This window comes from Myxine glutinosa, chromosome 7 (assembly GCF_964187855.1).
Source record: "Myxine glutinosa chromosome 7, kmMyxGlut1.1, whole genome shotgun sequence".
NCBI lineage: Eukaryota > Metazoa > Chordata > Myxini > Myxiniformes > Myxinidae > Myxine > Myxine glutinosa.
In genome coordinates, this window is record NC_136267.1 from 146,565,816 (window position 1) to 146,589,523 (window position 23,708).

The 23,708-nt window shown below is 44.1% G+C and overlaps 1 protein-coding gene across 1 annotated transcript in view; it reads left to right on the forward strand.

Moving 5' to 3' along the window:
• Nucleotides 1-13,046, forward strand: part of LOC137430887 (uncharacterized) — a 42,755-nt gene extending 29,709 nt beyond the window's left edge. The window contains exons 8-11 of the mRNA XM_078781174.1: nucleotides 960-1,100; nucleotides 3,334-3,582; nucleotides 7,747-7,983; nucleotides 12,251-13,046. Of these exons, the coding sequence (XP_078637300.1) occupies nucleotides 960-1,100; nucleotides 3,334-3,582; nucleotides 7,747-7,983; nucleotides 12,251-12,918 (1,295 nt within the window). The 3' untranslated portion in view covers nucleotides 12,919-13,046. The remainder of the gene's footprint in view (nucleotides 1-959; nucleotides 1,101-3,333; nucleotides 3,583-7,746; nucleotides 7,984-12,250) is intronic.
• The last annotated feature ends 10,662 nt before the right edge of the window (nucleotides 13,047-23,708 follow it).

Below are 23,708 nucleotides of genomic sequence, written 5' to 3' on the forward strand. Positions count from 1 at the left end.
CATGTTCTGTAGTCCTCATTAATACCCAGTCCATTACAAGTTGAGACAGCATGCATCCCTGTCTGACTCCTGTACATCTTAGCACACTTAACAATTATTAACCCGTCCCCCTCCCCCCACACAGCGGGAGACGAGGTTTGCAATTGTGTGTGTGTGGTGTGTGGTGTGGTGTGTGTGTGGTGTGTGTGGGTTGTGTGGTGTGTGTGGTGTGTGTGTGTCGAGGCCATAACTTTTTTTTTTACCATTTGAGCTTTTGTCATAATTGTTTTTTAAACCTTTATTATGATAATATGGAGAAAATAATAAAAATGATGAAAAAAATGGGTCAAAATGTGAAAGGGCAAGATGATCGTGACTATAAATAGCCTAATTAGCCCCGCCAGAGTGTGTCAAGTGTGAAACGCCCCATGTTTTTTTTTTCATCGTTTGTGTTTCTTTATTTATTTACCATTGAGCATCAGTGAGACTGTGCAGGCCATAACCTTTTTTTAACCAATTGAGGTTTTGCCATCAAATCTTTAACAAAGCTTTATTATGAGAAGAGGGAGAACACAAATGAATAAAATGTACAAATTTTTTTCACTGTCGTTTTCATCAAGTTTAGTTTAAGTGCAAAGCGGAAACTTTAGGATGGCATTTTGAGATTATTTATAGTTCTGTATTTGCTGCTCCATGCAAATGATGTGATACTGCACCTCATGTTATATTAGTGCCAGACAAGAGTTTGGTTCTGGGTTGGCTGGTTGGTAATTTTGATGAGTTTTACTTAGATGCATATTCATCCGCTTATCTCTTGCCAGTTGCGGGACACCCAGAAATGTTTAGCTTTTTTACAATTTTTTTCACTTTATTCGATGCAAAATCTAGTTTAATGCACACGATATTTCACTCTGCTTATGAGCAAGATCATGTGTCAAATCAATGAGTTTATGGTAAATTTATATTGTCTTCATTCACAGGTGAAAACGATATTCTGATTCATTGTGATGGCATTGATGGGGAAAAGCAGAAACTCCTCTTTGAGGGTATTTTGCATCATCGTGTTGAGTTGTTTACCCTCAAACGGAACACCATGCTACTGACTTGCCAGACTGCTGAAGGTAGGTGCTCCACCACAAATAGGTTTTTGGCAAATGTTTTCAAAAATGTGGTAAATTTTAATTTGTGTGCCCTATAAAATACTGCTCAAAAGAAAGCACCATTTCTTAATGATTTATATCTGAAACATTATTCTTTTTTGTATACTAAGTCGAGGCTCATGTAAGAGCTAACACATAGTAGTACCACCTTCAGAGGCCATTTTTCCCCGCAGAGCAGGGGGTTGGCCTTTTTCAGGCACCATGGTCCGCATTTTGAAGCAATGTTTTACAGCCGGATGCCCTTCCTGCCACCAACCCTGTTAGTCGCCTCTTGCGACACACAGGGAATTACCAGTGAACTGGTACTCAATTTGCCGACATTGGAAGGATGACAGGCTGAGTCAACCCCCGTGGCATTAATTCAGCCGTAGACCGGGATTCGAACCCAGGATCCGAGGATCCCAAGCCAGCACCTTAACTGCTAAGCCAACACCAGCACCCGAACCGCACATAGAACATATAATAAAGAGTGCAGGAGACAAGAGGAGGAGAGAGGGGGTATTTGGTAGTTTTCCTGATTGCACATTATTCACACCAAAGTTGCTCGGTACAGGCACGTCCGTTGTATTTTTCGTGTTAATTTTTTTGAAAATTTAAAATATTTTTTGTATAAGTTTAGCGTTGTACCTCATAAGTATATAATGTGCATAATATCTCCTGATAGCACTTTTGAAAACTTTTGCACATTCATTGTAAATGATAAAACATCAGCGAAACACGTGTGACTAATTTGTTTGTTGCATGCATGTTGAATCGTGAGTCAGTTAGCTACGAGTTTGCGCATATGTGTGCACACCATTCTCTCTTGTCCGCGGTTCTGCCACTGATGCCCTCTGGAGGTTAGTGCAGGAATTCCCATTTTAGCAATAACTCGTTCACAGACATCATGGGATATTTATTGTTCACCAACTGATCAGGTGGAATACCAACGAAGGATAGACAACTCAAAAGTATGTGCGCTACCTCTGCACCTTTTTGTCTTTACCCCCAATATGCAAATAAGACAATTTTAACATGTAATGAAAACTTCAGATGTGATCACTTGCTAAGCAAGCAATTGTTATCGAGCATTATTTTGAAGGAACAGTTGTCCACAATTGGACAGTTATGGATGGATTCAGATGAAACTTGGTGGGTAGGTTGTGTGCGTGACAAGGACCAATTGGTTCCATGTTGGTGAGGATCCGGTTGCGAGATTTATATTTTCACGTGATTCTTCACCATTGATTGGGCCAAAAACGATAATATAGCACAATATTTCAAATGTAGGTCAGTCCCATGGAGTCACGATAGTCCTTTGCTGAAGAGCCATGGCAGGTGAGAGAGGTGCCAACACCAAGCCAAGTGGCATGTTGACAATTGAAATCACCACATAGGAGGAAGAGATAGTTGGGATGAGTGGTTAAAAGTTTGTCCATGTCATTTGAGAGAGAGATAAAGATGGAGTCATCACTGTTGGAAGGACGTTACAACACATAGACAAGCATGATTTGGGAAAAGAGGGGAAGTCGTAGCCAGAGGTACTCCTGGGATTTGGGAGGTGTAATAACAGTGCCCACGAGAGAACACGAGAGAACAAGGGAGAACACGGGACACAAGAGAGAACATGAGAGAACACGAGAGAACAAGAGAGAACAAAAGATAACAAGTGAGAACAAGAGATAACAGATAACACGTGAGAACAAGAGATAACAAGCGAGAACAAGCGAGAACAAGCTAAAACACGTGAGAACACGAGAGAATACATGCAACACCTTTGTTTTTTAATGTAACCTTTATTTGGGATCAAATGTTACAGTGGCTTGACGTTTACATCTAACATTGGTGAAGGCATATCTTTCAACGTGTCTGTGTCAAATTCTCTTTTCGAGTTAAAGTCTTTGGTATGACTCGTCCAGGATCGAAATCGAACCACCAACCTCACAGACTGAGTAAACTCTCTAACTACCACCTTTTTGCTGAAGGAAGCATGTGCTACTGCAAAATATCCTGAAGGTTAGGAGTATTCGCCTGGTGTTGGCTGAACAGTTCAGGTGGCTGGCTCAATATCATAAGGTCCTGAGTTCAAAACCACTATTGGAGTTCCTGATGAGTCATTAAACCTTTGATACATAAAAAGCTAGAACACTGTTCAATGTTCAAATCGTGTTGTATATTCTTCTTTTATTTCTCATTTTATTTTGCTTTGTTTCAGAAGTTAATACAATTCTAGCAACTGGCAAGTACAAGATTGATGGAAAGGAGCTTCACATTGAGGCTCGGAATGGGTCCAGCTTTGACATTGATGCTTATCATGTGAAGCTGGAAGGTCTGGATGAAAACACACCATTAAAATTGGTTACATCGTTCATAGAACAGAGCAGTGGACGCAGTCACCTCGACTTTAATGTGGATTATGCGAAAAATGGGAAAGCAGCTATCATTACTTTTCTTCAACCTATTGGTGAGAAATATTGCACAGCACAACGCTTTGTATAAACTTTGCAGCAGACTTGGCATGTGATGTTTGTTTTGAAACGCTTTGCTGTTCTTTTTCCTGATTACTTGAAAATGTTTAAACTTCCACTTCCGGTTCCTCTGGTGAGGTCGTGTTCTTCCAAGCTCTCCACGTCATCGAAGTTAAATATTTTCCGTTTGTGTTTTTGCCAAATATCTACTGTTTATTTTTCTGTGTATGTGTCTCCTGTGTGTTTCTAGTTAGATCTCGGTTTGTAAATCGTGCATACCTGTGTGTAATAGTCGTTTCGTTAACGCCGCGTTTGGGGCCTGGTCCCTCGAAGCTTCCTTGTCTCCTCTGTGGTTTTTGTTGTTTATTTACGTTCATTCTTTCACTGTATTTCCTTTTTCTTTTCACCCCATACTTCCCCCCGAACATCTTACCCTTTGTTTAAAGTCTTAATACAAAAAAAAAAAAACTCAAAAAAAAAATCTTAATCATAATTTCCTTCTCTCCTCGTGGCTCCTCTGCGCAGACCGCGACCATTTGTTGTCTCACCTCGCCCGTTTTCTCTCCTTCCTCCATATCTCAATCCTCTCCAGCCGATACCTTTCCAATTCTAGTTTTCACCATACTCCTTCAACCTATCTCATTCTTCCTCAAATCCACTTTCACCTAACCTTCAAAAAAATATATATATATATGTACAAAGAATTTAAAAAGTTGGCTCCTCCTCCCGTACTAATACAATTGCTTATACACCTCCCTATTCCTTCGTTCTCTGCTCACCTGGCTGTCAATCTTGTATTCTTCTGTTCCTCCTTCTGAACCTGTTCTGGAATCCTTCATCCACCTACGCCCTGACGTCAGGGAATTTTCCCAGATAGTTTTCACGGTTTTGTTTTAAAATGTTTAAACTTTCCCCTGCAGTGTTGCATTCTGTTGCATATTATAACACGCTTTTCTTCTTCCTCTTTAAAAGGCTGTCTTGAATTTGCTCATCAAATCACTCCATTTCAAAAAAAAAAATTCAATCTCTTACAGTTCTTCCTTTCTACATCTTACTATAATTCACCAAATGTCCGTCCGTCTGTCTGTCCGTCCATCTGTCCGTCCGTTCGAAGGTACCGCATAAATGGCTGAACCGATCGCAACAATATTTTGGGTGGGTAATCCTGGGATCTCCAGGAGTAAAATAGGCTCTATTGTTTTTCCAATTTCAGCTTTGCCTCCAGCATTTTCAGGTTTAGACTCCCGCATAACGTTATTTTCCCGGGTGCCGCATAAACGGCTGCACCAATCGCTGCACAGCTGCACCGATCAGACTCCAACAACCGAATCGAATAGGATCGGATCGAATCGGACAAGGCAACAGATCGCTGTCTCCATCGATCTTGCCAAGGCCGTAACACCTATCGGCTCAAAATCCATTTAACTCTTGACTTGGTAGTTTTTACAATGAAGGATACACGTATCGGGAGTACATACGATATAGCGATTGTGAATGTGACAGCTCTGAGGCATCTTTCGCCTCGCATCGCAGTGACGGTGAGCACCAACATGGCGGCTGTAAGATTAAAATCTGGCTTCAAGCCCCCTCACCACCCAAAGCCTTCAACCAGACATACTAACACGCTCCTCCTCCTTCATTCCCGTTCTTCAAAGCAAAGCAGTAAAAATTGTTGTATCACCATTATATATAACGAGCAACGGTACCCGCCCTAAGGGCAGGGCTTCAATTGGGGGGCGCCATTTATAAAAACATCCGTTAAATATCACACGCAAATCATCAAAATCAAAACAGTCTTTTTAGAATTTCAATTTCAAAAAAACCACATTGAAGTGTGGTGCTGCGCACACAACTTGCTTGCCAAAGAGGTAGGCCACAACGCGTTTGATAACCAAAATAGTCTTTATTAAGAAAGCTCAAACTGCAGCACTGGGCGGGCTCGAGCTTGGAGCCCGCATATATGTGCCGAGGCCACGCCTAGTCCCCGGGCGTGGCCGATCGGTCGATAGGCGGGGCATGCCCTCCAGTTCCCCGCCTGGACGTTCGTGCCACCTGCTGGTGCGCTGAATTCGTGTCCCCTTGCTTGTGTCCACCACACGCACCCCCCCAGAATTCCCGCGCACCTGAAGGGTGAGTTTGCGGGGAAGCCGGATGACCTGGCCGAAACACCCCCTGGCGATGGGTGCCGGTCTGGGGGGTGGCGGGGCTGGGGGGTGCCGGGGGTCCGACCGCCGGCCGACGCGAAGGAAGAGCCGCTGGCGGGGGTGCCGGGGGTCCGACCGCCGGGGGGCGGCCTCAACACGGAGGCAGAGCCGCTGGCGGGGGGTGGTGCGGATCGAGGTGGGCCGGCTTGAGGCGGTCCACGGAAATGCGATCCGGGGCACCGCCGATATCGACCGTGAAAATTTGTCCCCGGTCTCTAACACGCTGAAGGGCCCGTCGTACGGGGGCCGTAGCAGTGCCCGGTGGGCGTCGTGCCGGATGAACACGTACTTTGCCGTGCGAAGCTCCGGGGCGACGTGGGAAGGCGGGCAACCGTGGTGTGCCCTTGGCACCTGGGCGAACCTCCGGGCGGTCTCCTGAAGGGCGGAGCGCTGTTGTGCCACGACCAAGGAGCCGTGGAGTCGGGGATAAATTCACCCGGTACCCACAGTGGTTGCCCAAAGACCAGCTCCGCCGCAGATGTCGCCGCCAATGGGACGGCCTTCGGCCACCGTGTGGTGCGGTCGACCATGGTGAGGAGGTGGGTGAACCCTCGCGAGGGGGGCAGAGGTCCCACCAAGTCGACGTGCACGTGGTCGAACCGCCGCTCGGGCACCGTGAACGGGGCCAACGGTGCCTGGGTGTGGCGGTGGACCTTTGCGCGCTGGCACGCGAGGCACGTCCTGGCCCAGTCGCGGACGTCCTTCCGGAGGCCATGCCAGACGAACTTTGCCCCAACGAGTTTCTGGGATTCCCTCGCGCCAGGGTGGGACAGGCCGTGGATGGCGTCGAACACCGGGGGCTGCCAGCCAGCGGGCACGATGGGGCGAGGCCGGCCGAGGGAGACGTCGCATAAGAGGGCCGTGCCTTTTGGTGGAGAAAAAAATATAATGATGATGTCATTGGTCACGTGGTTAGGCCGCCATATTTGTTTTAACACAAAAGCCTTAAAAACCACTGAAAACATGTCCTGGCGAGGGTCTGCAATCTCCAATTGCTCTTTCTCGTTTATTGTATGTGTTATGGGTCCGTTCATGTTTTCGTGTGTAATGCGTTAGCTCTTACACGAGCCTTGACTCTGTATACAAAATATATATTTAAAAATTCGAAGATTTTTCAAGTGTATTGGATTTTTTCAAGTATTGTTTGCTTGTTTTTGTCTGTCTGTCAATCTGTCTGCTTGCTTGTTTGTCACTCACCTCCAAGTCACAATTGTAAACCTATAATCATGAATAGCTACTAAGCTGTAGAGGTAGTCACAACTGAGAAGCCTACTGATTTTAGGTCAAAGGTCATCTTGAGATCAAATTTCTAAAATCGTTATTTTTCATCCGATGGACTTCAAAAATTTGAAACAGCATTTGCATATTGATTCACTGAATTAGGAAACCAATTATTTTTGAGGTCAAAAGGTCAAAGGTCAACTTATGGTTGAACTTCTAAAATCATACATTTTTGTCTGAAAAATTGTCAATTTTCATCCTTTTAACTTGAAATTAAACAGCAATTGCATAGTGCCTCACTGAATGGGGAAAGTAACTATTTTTGAGGCCAAAATGTCAAAGATCAACTCTCGGTCAAACGTCTAAAATCATCAATTTTCATCTGAAAAATTATTAATTTTCATACGGTTAAACCGAGCTTTGATTAAGATTGTCAACTTAAATCTTAATGAAATGGACACTTTGATGTATCCATGGCAACTTTGTTAAATGTGTGAGTATGACAGTTAGTCCTCCTGTCAAGTTTGGTTGAGATTTGATAAGTATCGACCGATTGTATCGCGGTCAAAAATCCTCAGAAAGACAGACTGAAAGACTGACGATTTTGACAATGTCTGACGATTTGGATTATGAAGACACCAAATGATGTATTTTGGTATTATTTACTATGAAGATGATTGGCATACTGATAAGAATTGGTGTTGTGTTGATCCATGCCTGCACTTGTTTTCTCAGCATGGAAAGGTTTTCAAAAGGCCTGCTCAAGTCGAAAGCTCCATAATCGAGATATATTGGCGACTCCAATGCAAATGACAAAGTGGTTGTTTGTAGAAGGACTTCCAAGCAATATCACCATGGCAGCTCTACATCAATATTTCCAAAGAGAAGCAGAAATCTGTGGTGGAGATATTAACAACATCTTAATGACAAAGGACAATCAAATGGCATATCTGCAATTTGACAGCTCTGAAGGTAAATTTAAATCTCAAAATGTTATTAATATTTTGTTGTGGGATGTTCAAATGTGAATTGAAACCTTCCACGAAACTCAATGAAAGAAACATTTTCCTTCCTCAATGAAGGAAACAAGTGTCGTGCTCTTAATTTTTCGAATCATCTTCTTGGCTTTATTCCTTTTGCTCTCAAGAACTGCAAGTTGCACACAAAAATCTTCCATACGAAACTTTTCCATTTCAGCTTTGTTTGTTTTTTCAGTTTATTACGACACTCATCATGCACTTCGTTTTAATTATTCAAAATCCCTTTCTACATGGAGCTGTAATTTTTATTTTTATGATAAGTACCTCCACCACCGAAGGTTTACAGAGGTTATAAAAGGTGGACGAGGTTATATTTACCTTCTTACACAAAAGGTGGACGGAGGTTATGTTGACACCTCTGTCTGTTTGTGTGTCTGCCTGTTTGCCTATGAGCAGGATATCTCAAAAGATTATGGATGGATTCAGACAAACTTTGGTGGACAGCTTGGTTAGCTGTGTGACAAGGACGAATTGGTTTGATGTTGGAGAAGATTCGGATCTGGATACGAGATCTGGATTCGGATCGGGAAGTGATTCTTCGCCATTGAAAGACACAAAAATGATATAATACTGTATAACACGATAGCTCAAGACATTATGGACAGATTCAGACGAAAATTGGTGGACACGTTGGGTGTCTGCCAATGACGAATTGATTCGATTTTGTTGAAGATCCGAATGCTATAATTTTTTAAGTGATTCTCGCCATTGAGAGCGAGGTCTAAAAACGATAGAGAGCATGATATTTCAAAAGGTTATGGACGGATTCGGACAAAATGGACGAGTTGGTTAGGTGACAAGAACAAGTCGATAAGATTTTGGTTAAGGTCCGGATGCAGATCTCGCCGATTAGTGGGATACAAAACATCAACTGTTCAGCCCGTTGGGCAATACCTCTAGAACAGTGTTTGTCTGTCCGTATGTCCACACAAGCGTACACCAATCAGAGCTGAGGATCTGGTCACATGATGGGGAAGCATTTTGTAACCATTACAGTTGCATATTTTACTAAAAGGAAATATAATAACCTTCTGTGGAACGTTTTGGGTTCCCAGCTGGTGTTGTAAAGTTGGTAGGAGGTTTCAGAAATTCCTCAATGCAATTATGATTTTGAAATGCAATCGACACAGATCTTGCTCCAAAATCCGGAAGTGAACAGATTATGAAGGTTCGCTGGGTTTATAATATCTCAATGCAATCATGATTTAACATTGTATTTTGATATATTAATACTATAGTGCTAATTTGTGATTGGAATGATGAATGATGCTGTTTGGAATGAAAATATAGAGAACGTGCTGTCAATGCCTGACGTTCAACTGAAGGTGGCACAGGAACGTGGATTTTATCGGTTCATCGTTGGCCATTCACCCTTTTTTAACCAAGTCATTCACGAACCGGTTGTTGATGTCTGAAGTCAAAAAAACTCAAACTCCCCATACTGCTAACTATTGTATCCCCATACTGCTAACTGGTATACCCACCCAGGTCATCCTATCCTCTTGAACGAAAGTATGAAACAGACTCTGCTATGGACGGCATTGTTAGACTATCCATCCTGTTTTTAATGGATAACATTTAGAATCTATAATAAATAACATTTTTAAGCCATTTAGAATCTTAACCTTTCACGGTTGCCGAAGACGATAAGAAGAGGCCATCACGTCGGGGTCACCAGTTTAGCGGTTGCCGAAGACGATAAGAAGAGGCCATTTCGTTGGGTACAAAAGGTTGTTTATTGTACAGAAATCTCCAGCAACTGCTAGCGAACGGAAGTCGTAACGGCTTATATAAAACCAAGAACCCTCTTCGGAGGGCGTGGCTCCAACAGCCGCGCGTGCGTCACGACGACACAACCAAACGCCCGTATGCGTGGGTTAGACCAAACCCATCGTAATGGTAACCGTCACATGCTGATAAGTTAACCGTGACAAGTGAATAAGGTAACCACTACATGCGCCCCCCCCCCCCCCCCCCCAGAAGGCACGCCACGGGCGTGTACGTAGTTCGCGGGTGGAACAGAGCTGGGCCGCGGGTGCTGAGCAGCGGTAGCCGTTGTAGTTGCAGCAGTAGGAATTGCGGGAGTGGCGAGCAGCAGTGCGCGCGAAGGTAATGAAGCAGCCGTGCGTGCTCAAGAGATGAGCAGTGGTAGCAGTTGTAGTTGCAGCAGTAGGAATTGCGGGAGTGGCGAGCAGCAGTACGCGCGAAGGTAACGAAGCAGCCGTGCGTGCGCAAGAGATGAGCAGCGGTAGTAGCTGTAGTTGCAGGAGCATCAGCCTCGGGATCCACCGTAGGAGCAGTAGTAGAAGTGGCGAGCAGCAGTACTCGGCCTGTGTGCGCGGAGGCGACGAAGTAGCAGTACTCGGCCTGTGTGCGCGAAGGCGACGAGCAGCAGTACTCGGCCTGTGTGCGCGGAGGCGACGAGCAGCGGTGCTCGGCCTGTGTGCGCAAAGGCGACGAAGTAGCCGTGCCCGGCCTGTGTGCGCGAAGGCGACGAAGTAGCCGTGCCGCCAACGCCCCGTAACGGCGTTCCTTCGGAGGGTCCCGGAGCTGGTTCGCCCCTCTAGTCGTAGAGGAGGAACCGAGCGTGATGCGCGAACCACATGGCCGCTCGTCGTTGCTAAAACTCCGGCAGTTCGAGTTTAGGTGTTGTGGAAGAAATTGCGGTCGCAATCCTGCCGTGTTCATTTGGCCCCCGAATACGTTCGGGGGCAACGGGGTCACCAGTTTAGCGGTTGCCGAAGACGATAAGAAGAGGCCATCACGTCGGGGTCACCAGTTTAGCGGTTGCCGAAGACTATAAGAAGAGGCCATTTCGTTGGGTACAAAAGGTTGTTTATTGTACAGAAATCTCCAGCAACTGCGAGTGAACGGAAGTCGTAACGGCTTATATAAAACCAAGAACCCTCTTCGGAGGGCGTGGCTCCAACAGCCGCGCGTGCGTCACGACGACACAACCAAACGCCTGTGTGCGTGGGTTAGACCAAACCCATCGCAATGGTAACCATCACATGCGGATAAGTTAACCGTGACAAGTGAATAAGGTAACCACTACAAATCCATCATTGTTTCCTCATTTGAGTCTCATCCTTCCTATTTCATCGTCAGTCATCTGCAGTGATTATGCACTATAAAAGATCCAAATCATCCTGACAGCAAATTTGAAATTGACCAAGGGTTACATAATTAAGGTTGTAGCGCATTCATCAGCCACCCTCCCCAAGGGGGTTTTCTTCCCCGAGCAGGTTTTCCCCGCCATTGCCGTCAATGGGTTGCGTGTTGAGGTGTATAGCCATGTTAAGTTAGCTTTATCGTGACGTTTTTCCAAAGACGCTTTTAATAACAAAATTAATGATAATCGCATATTGTTAATGTTATTGCAAAACAATATGAATACTACTAATGTCCCACTTCCCTCAAGGCGTTTTCTGGTGAGTCAACGTATATAAATAGCTTATTACGGCGTTTTCATGGGAGCAATGGCCTCCACCAGAAGTAATGAACATTATTGAACAGTCATGAATATTATGAACCACAAACACGTATGATTAGCTTTTTAAACAGTCGCTAATGCTCCTTATAGCACTAAATAAAGAAATTTGGAGGAATCCCGACATGTGTGAGATCGTTCACTGAGTGAAGATCTCATGTACTCTGGGTACGCCATAAGTGTTGGGTTAATAACATGACCGTTCCTGGCGCTAACGTGGCGTTTTTCGTAGTGAACTTTTGAAACTTGCTCCTTCTGTTCAACACGGAACTGAAAGGGAGAAAGCTCGGGTTGTGCTCATTTACCAAGCAGCCAGCTTGTGCTTACCAAGCCAGCCGTTCCTTAACGGTTTTGAATGGAGTGCTTGCTCGAATGCTTAAACCACCTGGCGATCTCTCCACAAGGAATGTGGTCAATGGACACACACCCAAAGTTATTGAGACCCGACCATAGATCGTCTGTGAGCTAGTTACCCCAAAGAGGAATGACCATTCCTGCCACTTCCATAGTGAGTGGGTGTGCGAGTGGTGTAAATGACAAAATTCATTTTAAAAGGCATTATAGCAAGTTCAATTTTTCTTCACAGTGTATGGAAATATGTCTATGGTGGTTTGACCTTGCAGTCTTTTACATGTTTGCATTAGTTATATCCCCCACCTGTGTGTATTGCAATATTTATCACTAACCCTGATTTGTATTTACCTTGCAGGTGCAAAGCAAGTTTTGGCGAAGAAACATTGCCTTGAGCAGACATCTCTACAGATGTATCGATACAACATAGAAGAAAATATTGTAGTTCGTGGATGTAGAACTGTAGATGTGGAGTTTCCAAAGAAAGTGACATGCCATATCGACCACAACATCTTGAAGTTGATGTTGAAGAACTCCGTCTTCACAGAATACATTGAAAGAAAATTTGGGAGCATTTCTGCACAATTGCTATTTTACCCGCCCACGTCAATTGATGTTATCCCAACATTTAATATTGGAACAATACCCTCTTTAAACCTTTCCCAGCACTGGAGGAGTGCTGTCCATAAAATACTTGAAGAAACTACGAGCAGATTTGGTGAAAAAACATTTGCTGTCAGTCATCCCGAGGTTTGGAGCAGAGCATGGGAAGAAATTGCACCATTAATGGATAATTCAAGAATCATCAGTTTCGATTTATCTTCACTGAATATACATTTGCATGGTGAAGTGAAGGATTTAAGGATTACTGGTGAGAAATTACAAAAGGCAGTTGAAAAAGCTCATCAAGATATTCAGCTTGATCCCAATTACATCGAAAGAATCCCACATCTGGAATTTTCAACACCAAATTTCAACACCAAAAAGAAAATCTCACGAAGTCGTAAAACAAAAGGTTTCATTTAAAAGTCTGAAATACAGCAAGCTACCAATGAGAGGTTCGAAGAGAATTCCATCACTGCATTCATCACTTGTTCAGATGAAGTTTTACTGCATTCAACATAAGATTGTTTGAAGATTGCAGAGACTTTCTTGGGAAAATTGCGATCTGTAAAGAATGTTAGAAAGTGCCTCATTCCAAATACGGAGAGAATATGCACATAGGAGCACACCTGGAGCAATATTCTCAAACTAGTGGGTGTCACCCCACACACATATATATACCGACACATACATGCATTCACACACATATATACATACACAGACACACACGTACAACCACACGCATATACACACACACACACACACACACACACACACACACGTACAACCACACACATATATATATACACACACACACACACACACACACACACGTACAACAACACACATACACACGTACAACCACACACATATATACACACACACACACACACACACACACACACACGTACAACCACACATATATATCCACACACACACACACACACACACACACACACACACACGTACACCCACACACATATAGACACACACACACACGTACACACATATATACACACACATGTATACACACACACACACGTACACACGTACGCACACACACATATACACACACACGTACAATCACACACATATATACACACACACACACACACGTACAACCACACACATATATATACACACACACACACAACCACACACATATACACACACACACACACACACACAACCACACACATATACACACACACACACACACAACCACACACATATACACACACACACACACATACACACACACAACCACACACATATACATCCACACACACACACGTACACCCACACACATATAGACACACACACGTACACACATATATACACACACACATGTATACATACGCACACACACATATATACACACACATACATACACACACACACACACATATATACACACTCACACATATATACACACGCACACATATATACACACGCACACATATACACACACACACACACACACACACACACACACACACACACACACACACACACACACACACACACACACACACACACACACATATATACACACGCACACACATATATACACATAGGGCCGTCTTAAGAGCATTGTGGGCCCTGGGCAAAGCAATCCACTGGGGCCCCTTCCCACCCACCCACGGGAATAAAAATGTAAACGGTCAATAAAATGAAACCTATAGATTTATTGGTAGTTTCAACAAAATCAATGTTTAAACATAAAAAAAACATGCAGTAAAGCGAGGATTAATCAACACAAACTTTTGAACAATATAACATAAGCCTTGAAAAAAAAAAACATTTCAACATAAAAATGATAATAATTGGTACACCGTACAGACGGAGATGGTACAGTACGAATTATTTATTACTAGGACGTGCCCGTACGTGGGTGCCCGTGGGTGCCGTGGGGCTTTGAAACCACGTGGCAGTAACGACCACAGAACCCCCCCCCCCTCTATTTACATGAAATGGTTTGGTCCATTCGCAAAGCCAGTAACGACCACAGAACCCCCCCCCCCCCTCTATTTACATGAAATGGTTTGGTCCATTCGTAAAGGCAAAGCGAACGGCGAACGGCTAAATCGCCATAGCTCGGTAACTACTTGTCCGATTAATATGAAACCTTGAAAAGGCACATCCTCAGGTCCCCAGCAATATACCTGGCAAGTTTCAAGTATATCGGACCGGTAGTTGTCGAGAAACAGCGGTCACAGACAAACACACAGACACACAGACACACAGACACACACACACACACACAGAGATTACTGGAATTATAGATAGATTATGCAAACGTTTACGAAATTTCTTTGCAGAGAATTGATTTATAATTGGCTTGGAGTCGATGGTCTTCAGGACGTCATTTTCCATGCACATGAGTGAAAGCCAGTTCAAACCGGCTGCCGCGTTGCGCTGCGAAGCTGATTCTTTGTAAGCTTCAATCTTGAAAATGAACGTTCCCCTGTACAGTTGGTCACCATCATGCACATGAACACTCTGAGTGCAATTTCAACATTGGGAAACACAGATTTCAAGTTGTCCGAAATTATTTTTCTGTACAACGCAGGGAGAGTCTCACAATTTTCATCAAGAACCATATAGTGCTTGAGTTGCTGGCATTCATTGAGAAGGTCACCATAATCAAGGTCTTTGTGATACACATTAGCCAAGTGTTCACACTTTTTGTTTAACTCATCAGAACCAATCGTTTTCAATTGACTGAAGAAGGAAAACAAGATTTCCAATCCATGTATAAGCATCTGCACCTTTTGTCAGGTCAGAGTTCAGAGAGTCCAGAACAGGAGGGAATGTTTCCACCATGAACTTTTCACTTTTGTTTCGAAGTATCTCTTCTCCTGATCCGTCATACGTAGTAAGACATACACTTCACTTTCACACCCGTTTCTTCACATCGCTGTAATCCGAATCTGGACACCTACTCCTGGCCTTCAGTTCATATTCACTAAATTTGTCTCTAATTTCCTGAAGATTCGTTTTCAGAGACTCAAGAAGATTCATGGCAACAAGTAAGTCCACATCTTTTGACTGCAGGACCTTACTTGTTTTGCTCACTCTTTCGAGAATGTCGTTCCAAAGAATTGTCAGAAAAATCGTTTCCAGGTTCTCCATTTTCTCGCTCAATCTTTCTGCCTCTCGCCTTGTGTTCACTTCCTGGTCAGTGTCAGCTGATGCCGAATCCAGTGCATGTTTAATTCTCTCAAAACCTCTATGCAGAGCATGGACAGCATCAAAATGTGACGACCATCTCGTGTCAGACAGACGCTTGACCCCAATATGATATTTTCCGAAAGATGATGCCAAAACATTCCATCGATGTGTAGAAGCCGAGAAAAAGGAATACAGACGCTGAACAAAGTCAAAGAATTTTACAATCTGTAGACAACACTCTGCCGCTTTTCCTCCCACTAAGTAGAGGCTGTGTCCAGCACAGGGGACATAGATGGCGAACTCATTCAGTTGATGGATCCGTGCCTGCAATCCAGTATAGCTTCCAGACATATTTGAGGTATTGTCATACGACTGACCACGGCAGTTTGATAGCGGAATTTTGTTCCCATTCAGGAAATCCACAACAGTGTCTGCTAGATTCTTTGCTCCATGAGAAAAGATGGGGATGAACTTGATGAAACGCTCCACAGGCTCACATCCTCGAATGTACCGGACGGTAAATGTCAGTTGATCAATGTGTGAGATGTCTGGAGTGGATTCCACACTTATTGAATAATACTTTGACTCTTTTATTTCTTCCAGAATAGCACAAAGAACATGTTGACCCATTAATTCAATAAATTCCTCACAAATGTTTGACGAAAGATACGATGGGTTTCCCTTTCCAGCATTTCCATGCGGTTTGAGATGCTCTTCCAAAAAAGAGTCAAAATCACTCAACAGCTCTAGAATACCTAAAAAGTTTCCATTTTTTGCTGACCCAATAGTTTGATTCTCTCCACGAAATGCCAAACCTCTGTAGGCAAGAAAGCGGATGACAGAAACCACACGTGTCAACACTTTATGCCAGTATTCCTAAAGGTGGGCGCGATTCGGAAAATTTTAAGGCCGCTTACCGCTTATCCGCTCCGCCAGCCCGTGTAGTCCGATTCGCTTATCCGCTTCAGTGGCCGAAAATCTTAGTCCGCTTATCCGCTTCGATTCGATTTTTTTAAAGCGCTTCGACGTTTTTAAAGCATTTTTGACGTTTCTAAAGGGAATTTAATGCTTTTTAAGCCTAAATAGCCATTTCTAACTCCTACAAAGACAAACAAAGCTTTTAAGATCAAAAATATACATTTTTATTTAAATAAAATTTATTCAAAATTTATTGAAATAAAGTTTTCCACTCGACTCTACTCTACTCTACAGTTAATTTAAATATAATTTTAATATATGCAAGTTACATTAAAGAAAAATCAATTTGCCCGTCCTTTCTTTGACAAGAGAGTCTACTAGTCAACAGACTAGCAGTCTGTTGACTAGTCCTCGTCTTCCTCCTCCACCTCGTGGGCCTTCTTGAGGATTTGGAGGTTGCCCTTCATGAAGACGAGGGCCTCGAAGTTCGGTGCAGCCAGGGCCGACCTCTTAGGCCTGAGGATGTCCGACCCGTAGCTGAACACGCGCTCGACCGAGGCAGAGCTCGGGAGCGGCGTGTTATGCCTGAGAAATAGAGTTACCCAAGCATCACGGAACCCGAGCGGGAAGAGATTGGGCGAGAGCCCCGGGTTCCCCCTCAGCGGCTTCCTCGACCAGTTGTTGACCTCTTCCCTGATCTTCTCCTCGAGGTTCTCCTCCTGCTGCCCCTCCTCCATGGCGAACAGGTAGTCCATACTGCTCGAGCCGGTACGCCTTGAGGTCGTTGTGCTGGGCATCGTGGTACCTCTGGTAGTGCACCTTCAAGTTTGAACTTGATCCGGGCTGGGCTTTGAGTGTCTTTGAGCACTTGGTGCATGTGGCCTTGCTGTCCACGACCTTGAAGAAGGGGGCGATGTGCCTCCACTTCTGGCTGAGGCTGGAATTGTCTGTGTCGATTGTCACGTTGATCTCAGCCGACTCGATTGAGTCCAGCGACATCCTGCTCTCGCTGCGCGCGAGCTGAGGGGTCAGGGCGCAGATCTCCTGACTGTCCTCCACGTCCCCCATCATGTTGACCGCCGGGTTGTGGATGTCGCTGTGCTGGGACTGCTGGTTTGCGTCGCTCGTGTGCCTGTCCCTGGCACTGCCGCTGGGCTGGAGAGTCAGAAATCTCTCCATCTTGACGTTATTGCCGCTCTGGCGTCCAATAAAATATTCAGTTTTCACTTATTATTCACTTAAATAAATATTCACAATTCTAGAGTAACGGCTCAGGCTAACAGCTGATTTGGCGAATCGCGATGCGCTTTAATTTTTCGGTAGTCCGCTTACGCTTATCCGCTTCGGTTTCCGGGGGTTGTTCCGATTCGCTTATCCGCTTCGAAAACGTTAGTCCGCTGCAGCGGATAAGCGGACTTTCGAAGCGGACCGCCCACCTTTGAGTATTCCTGCTCTGAGCGCTGATGTTTCATTAATAAAGAATCTACACATCCAGTTTCTTTATGCCGAATCAAATATGCCATCATGCACTTGCGATGTTCTTTTCCATTTTCATGTTCTACAATAAGATTACTGTGTTTCCAGTCATTTACGCATTTAAAACATGGAAATTCTTCCAGATTATTTGCGATAATTAGACTTAAACTCAACTTCAACAAGAAGTGCGTGACGTCATTCAACAAATGGCAATCGGGATGCACAGTGAAACTTGTTTCATGTTTTACGCAGTGCATAAATGAGTGGAAATCTTAATGAAATAAGGTTAATGCATATTATACCATTTGCATATAAAATGAAATGTAATCTGCTACAGTCTTATTTCGTAACTTAATCCCAGGCCTTTCCAGCGAGAGGTCGAGTAATTATCCACTCTGCCAAGAGATCTCTCATGAACAATATGGTAGCATGGTGCCCCTAGAATCGTGGGGCCCCTGGGCAACTTGGGGCCCCTGGGCAACTGCCCTGTGTGCCCATGCCTTAAGACAGCCCTCTATACACACACATACATGAGAGCTAATGATGATGAAGAATTCTCAAAATGGTCACTGTCGGTTGGAAATGGGACTGCGGAAACAATTCCTGACTCAGATTTAATTTGACTGCCTGATTCTATCTGTGTGGAAGACAACATTTCTTCAGCAGAGGCTGTTTTCAGTAATTTTAACGAAATCCATTCAAACTATGATGCACTGGCACAACGAGCCATGTTGTGTCCAAATAATGAATCCACATTTGTGATCAACGATGAGATACTGGATGCATTTCCTGGGGAAGAAAAGACGAACTTCAGCGCTGATTCCATTGTCTATGATGACCCTGAAGGGGCACTAAATTCTCCCATGGAATTCCTAAATCAATTGACTCCTTCAGGAATGCCATTGCACAAACTTCATCTCAAAGATGGTGATGTCATCATGTTAGTCCGTAACTTTGATCCGAAACAGGGACTGTGCAATGGTGCAAGATTGGTTGTTAAAAGATTTGTTGTCAAACATAATAGACAGAGAAATAATTTCTGGCAGTCACAAAGGAACACACACATTTATACCCAGGATTAGTATTGCACCTTCCGATACAACACCACCATTCGTACTCAAACGCCGTCAATTTCCAGTTCGTGTGGCATTCTCTTTCTCAATGAACAAGTCAAGATCAAACATTACACAAAGTTGGGATTTACTTACCAGAGCCCGTCTTCAGCCAAGGCCAATTATATGTTGCATTGTCACGTACTAAACGATTTGAGGATGTCAAGGTAAAGGTAGTCAGGAATGGCCAACAGGGAAAAATTGATGATGGCCACAGTGGAATCTTCACCCGTAATGTTGTTTACCCGGAGGTCCTGCAGTGACACCATTCAGGCAACCAAAGGAGGGCACGAAGGAGAATAGTTAATTACTCCGACACATTTAGCTGCGGTGATTGAACAGACCATTGCAGCTGTTTTGATGCTTTCCACTGCTGTTTTGATGGTTTTTACTGCTGTTTTCATGGTGTTTTGATGCTTTTTACTGCTGTTTTGATGCTTTTTACTGCTGTTTTGATGCTTTTTCACTGCTGTTTTTATGTTTTTTTCACTGCTTTTTTCAAATGTTTTTTCACTGCTGTTTTGATGTTTTTTCACTGCTGTTTTGATGCTTTTTCACTGCTGTTTTGATGTTATTTCACTGCTGTTTTGATGCTTTTTCACTGCTGTTTTGATGCTTTTTCACTGCTGTTTTGATGCTTTTTCACTGCTGTTTTGATGCTTTTTCACTGCTGTTTTGATGCTTTTTCACTGCTGTTTTGATGCTTTTTCACTGCTGTTTTGATGCTTTTTCACTGCTGTTTTGATGCTTTTTCACTGCTGTTTTGATGCTTTTTCACTGCTGTTTTGATGCTTTTTTATTGCTGTTTTGCCGTTTTATTTATATGAAAATCATTTCAAAAAATTGTTTTTTACCAAAAAAATCTCAATGATTTTTTGTTGTTGTTGTTGCATACAGGACCGAGGCTCGTGAAAGAGCCAACATTTATCACACAAAAAATCAAACAGACACACAAAACATATAATAAGGGTAGCGGTAGACAAGATGGGGAGCGAAAGGGAAGCACAAACACAACATTTGAGAGCAGGGACATCGGGAGATCTGTGGGAGGGAGGGGCCTTGGGGGGAGGTGGCGTGGGAAGGGGGGGGGGTGGGGATGGGAGAAGTATAAAACACAAGGACAATGCAAGGACTTCCAGGAAAGAAGTTGGTATTTCAAAGTGTATCTGGGGTGAAATTAGCAGGGGTAGAAAAGATCAAGGTTTTGGATGGGGGAAGATAAGAGATTGTGGTTAAGAGCTGTTTTAAAAACCTGGAGGGAGGAGTGGGATTGAAGAGAGTGAGGGAGTTTGTTCCAGAGGCGGGAGAAAAGAGGAGTGAAGGTGAGCAGAGAGTCATGATTTTGGCAGGTTAACCATAAGAGGGTTGCAGGCACATATTGTGCGACCTGTAGGAATATTTGGGGGACAGAGCCCAGAGAGAGCTGGGGGAGCAAGGCCGGAGAGAAGTCTGGAGAAGACAGAAAGTCCACCAACCTGCCTGTGGTGAGTAAGTGAAAGGCCTTCGGAGTTGGCTTCATCACGGGAGATTCCAATGATTCTGAAAGCTTTGGTTTCAAACAGCGTGAAGCCGACCTAGGTGTGGGGCAGGAGCACCGGCCCAGAGGGGAGAACAATATTCCATTGAGCTGCAGATGGAAGCCTTGCATGTGGTGAGGAGCTCAGGTGTGCCAAGGAAGGACTTCACACGACGGAGTATGCCCAGTCGGCGACTGGCTTTGGAGGCCAGATTGGAAATGTGGTTTTCCCAGGAAAGATCATGGCAGATACTGAGACCCAAAAGCTTGAGTGACAACTTATTGGGGAGGATTGTTCAAAAAGTAGATGGGAGGGTTGTCCAGTCAATCTTTTCGGAGAGACATAGCAAGAGTGTGAGATTTGTCAGGATTGAAAGACATGTTCCACTTGTTTGCCCAGTCTGTGATTTTGTCCAGGTCTGCAGAGAGTGAGGAGGCTGCAGATTGCCGATCTGAGGGATGAGGAATGGAGCGGCAGAGTGGAGTCATCAGCAAAGAGGCAGGGAGGATTTTCAAGAGAATCAGAAAGATCATTGATGAAGACTAGAAAAAGCACAGGGCCCAGAACACTACCGTGGCGAACTCCAGCCTGAACAGGAAGGGGAGATGAGAGAAACCTATTCAGGGCCACACGTTGACGATGACTAGAGAGGAAGACCGCAAGCCATGCGTGGAGATTTCCATGGATACCACAGGAGGAGAGTTTGGTGAGCAGAGCGGGGTGCCAGACCGTATCGAAGGCACGTGATATGTCAAGGGAGACAGCTCTAATTTCCTGTTTGGCATTGAGTACCTCCATCCATTGTTGAGACAGCAGATGCAGCATGTCCAGAGTAGAGTGACCTGGTCTGAAACCAAATTGATGGTCAGGGAGCAAGCCATTGGAGAAAAGGAAAGATTTGATATCCGAAGCAATGATGGATTCCATGACTTTGCAAGCCAACAGTGGTGGATTCCAAGCCAACAGCTCGGAGGAAGTCTTCGACAAGCTGAGATCCCGAACCAGATCATTAAGCTCACATTGTGAAAAGAGCTGCGGACCATCTTGTGCTTCATACTCGAACTCTTCTGTATATCCTTGCTCGTCTGTAGTGGTGGCCTCGTCGTCGCTGTCGGGAAGCTGTGTGAACGCTGGTACAGGAATTTCTTCGCAGTGAGCCACTGGACGGCGGGCAGATGGAAGGTCGGGGTACTGGAGGCTGTGCCGATTCTTCCTGTTGCTGCCAGTAGTATTGATGGCGCAGAAGTAACAATCCGATGCATGGTCAAACGGCTCCCTCCAAACCATCGGAATCCCAAACTTCAGTGAAGTTTTCGCTCCCTTCGTCCACCGCCGGAGGTATTCCACGCACGTCTTGCACACCGTGTGCGGTGCCCAGGACTTATCTTGGTCACCCAGCTTGACTTTAAAGTAAGCCACGTAGGCGCGCTTCACAAATATTGTGATGTTCTTCCTGTCCCCTGACAGCGTGTATTCTCCGCAGATGTAGCAGAACACGTCAGGATTATTCCTGCATGACCGTCGCGCCGACGCCATCACAATAAACTGAAAGAAAGAAGAAAGATGCAGCTGAGTGTCAGACAATGAAATTTAGAATCAATTTGATTGGCTAAGGGTTAATTAAGTAAATTTTGAATTATATTTTATTTATATATTCCTATGGAGTAATGGTGAGACAGGTATTGATTTGATTGGCTAATTGTGGAATTCCCTTTATTGTTCTAAAAACCCGATGAATTCGAAACAGGAAAATAAACAAATATAAGCTGAATCCCCCGTTTACTGCTCTTTAAATACGCTCATACTGAAACATAGAAATTTAATAAATTAGTACTAGGATTTATAGCCACTGAATATGCCATAATTGTACTATTTTCTCAGAGACACGAACCCGCATAACAAAACCGGCGTGCACCAACTTCCACGTCTAAACACACACTGAGCCCACAATGAGTTAATTTAAGGCAAAGGCAATGAATGTTAAGGTAATGAGAATATGAGAGAGAATCTAAGAGGCAATATTGTCACTACGGAGTCCTTGGGAAGAATGACCCAAATTTGCTAAAGTATAACCCTCGTTAGCCTAAATTCACACAAAAATATATTAAATATTAAATAAATTCTATACATATTTATACACATAAATTTATGATAAACACAAATATATTAATTATTTATAATATTATTCGTGTCTGTGCATTGTAATTCGATATATTCTTCAAGAAAAATATGATTGAACTCAAAACCCCTGATATTAGCATATGTATAGCTCGTCAGGTAGGCCTATGGCTGTATCTCAAAAAGTTGACCTGATAGAGCAAAATCAATGTGATATTCGGACTCAGAATACCAAAATTAGTCTAAATCGGCTGAGAAACCCCTGACGTTTTTTTGGCTGTTACCCAGTGATATATTGGGAGAAGGCTGATTGGTCTGTAGTTGCAAGGAAGTGTTTTTTGTGTAAAGCGGTGAAGTTGGCCGATTTCCAAGCTGATGGCAGATGACCTTGAGCAAAAGAGAGTGTGAAGAGAACAGAGAGAGGGAGTGATAGTGCAGCAGAGCAGGATTTTAGGACCCGTGGGCTGATGCTGTCAGGTCCAGTTGCAGAATCAGAGTCAAAGGACAACAGAAACTTCTCTACCTTGTCAGGAGAAAAGGACACAGAGTCCAGGAGCAGCTGGGTACGACTGGGTACAGAGAGGGATGGGTTTGGGACACAGGATTTAGAGGCAAACAGAGTTGAGGCATTCAGCTTTTTCACGAGCGGAGTCAGCTGTGCAGCCGTTTGAGGTAAGGGAGGGGGAACAAACACCAGAAACAGATTTAACCATAAGCCACCAGGATTTGGAAGAGGGAGACAGGTTTGAGAGTTCAGTCTTGAGAGAGGAGAGATATTGTTTCCTGGCTCTCCTGAGGGTGGACACACACTTGTTTTGGGTTTTGTGAAAGGAAATGAGATTACCTTCCGTTGGATTTGCTTTCCAGGAGGCGAAGGCAAGTTGTTTCTGGGTAACTG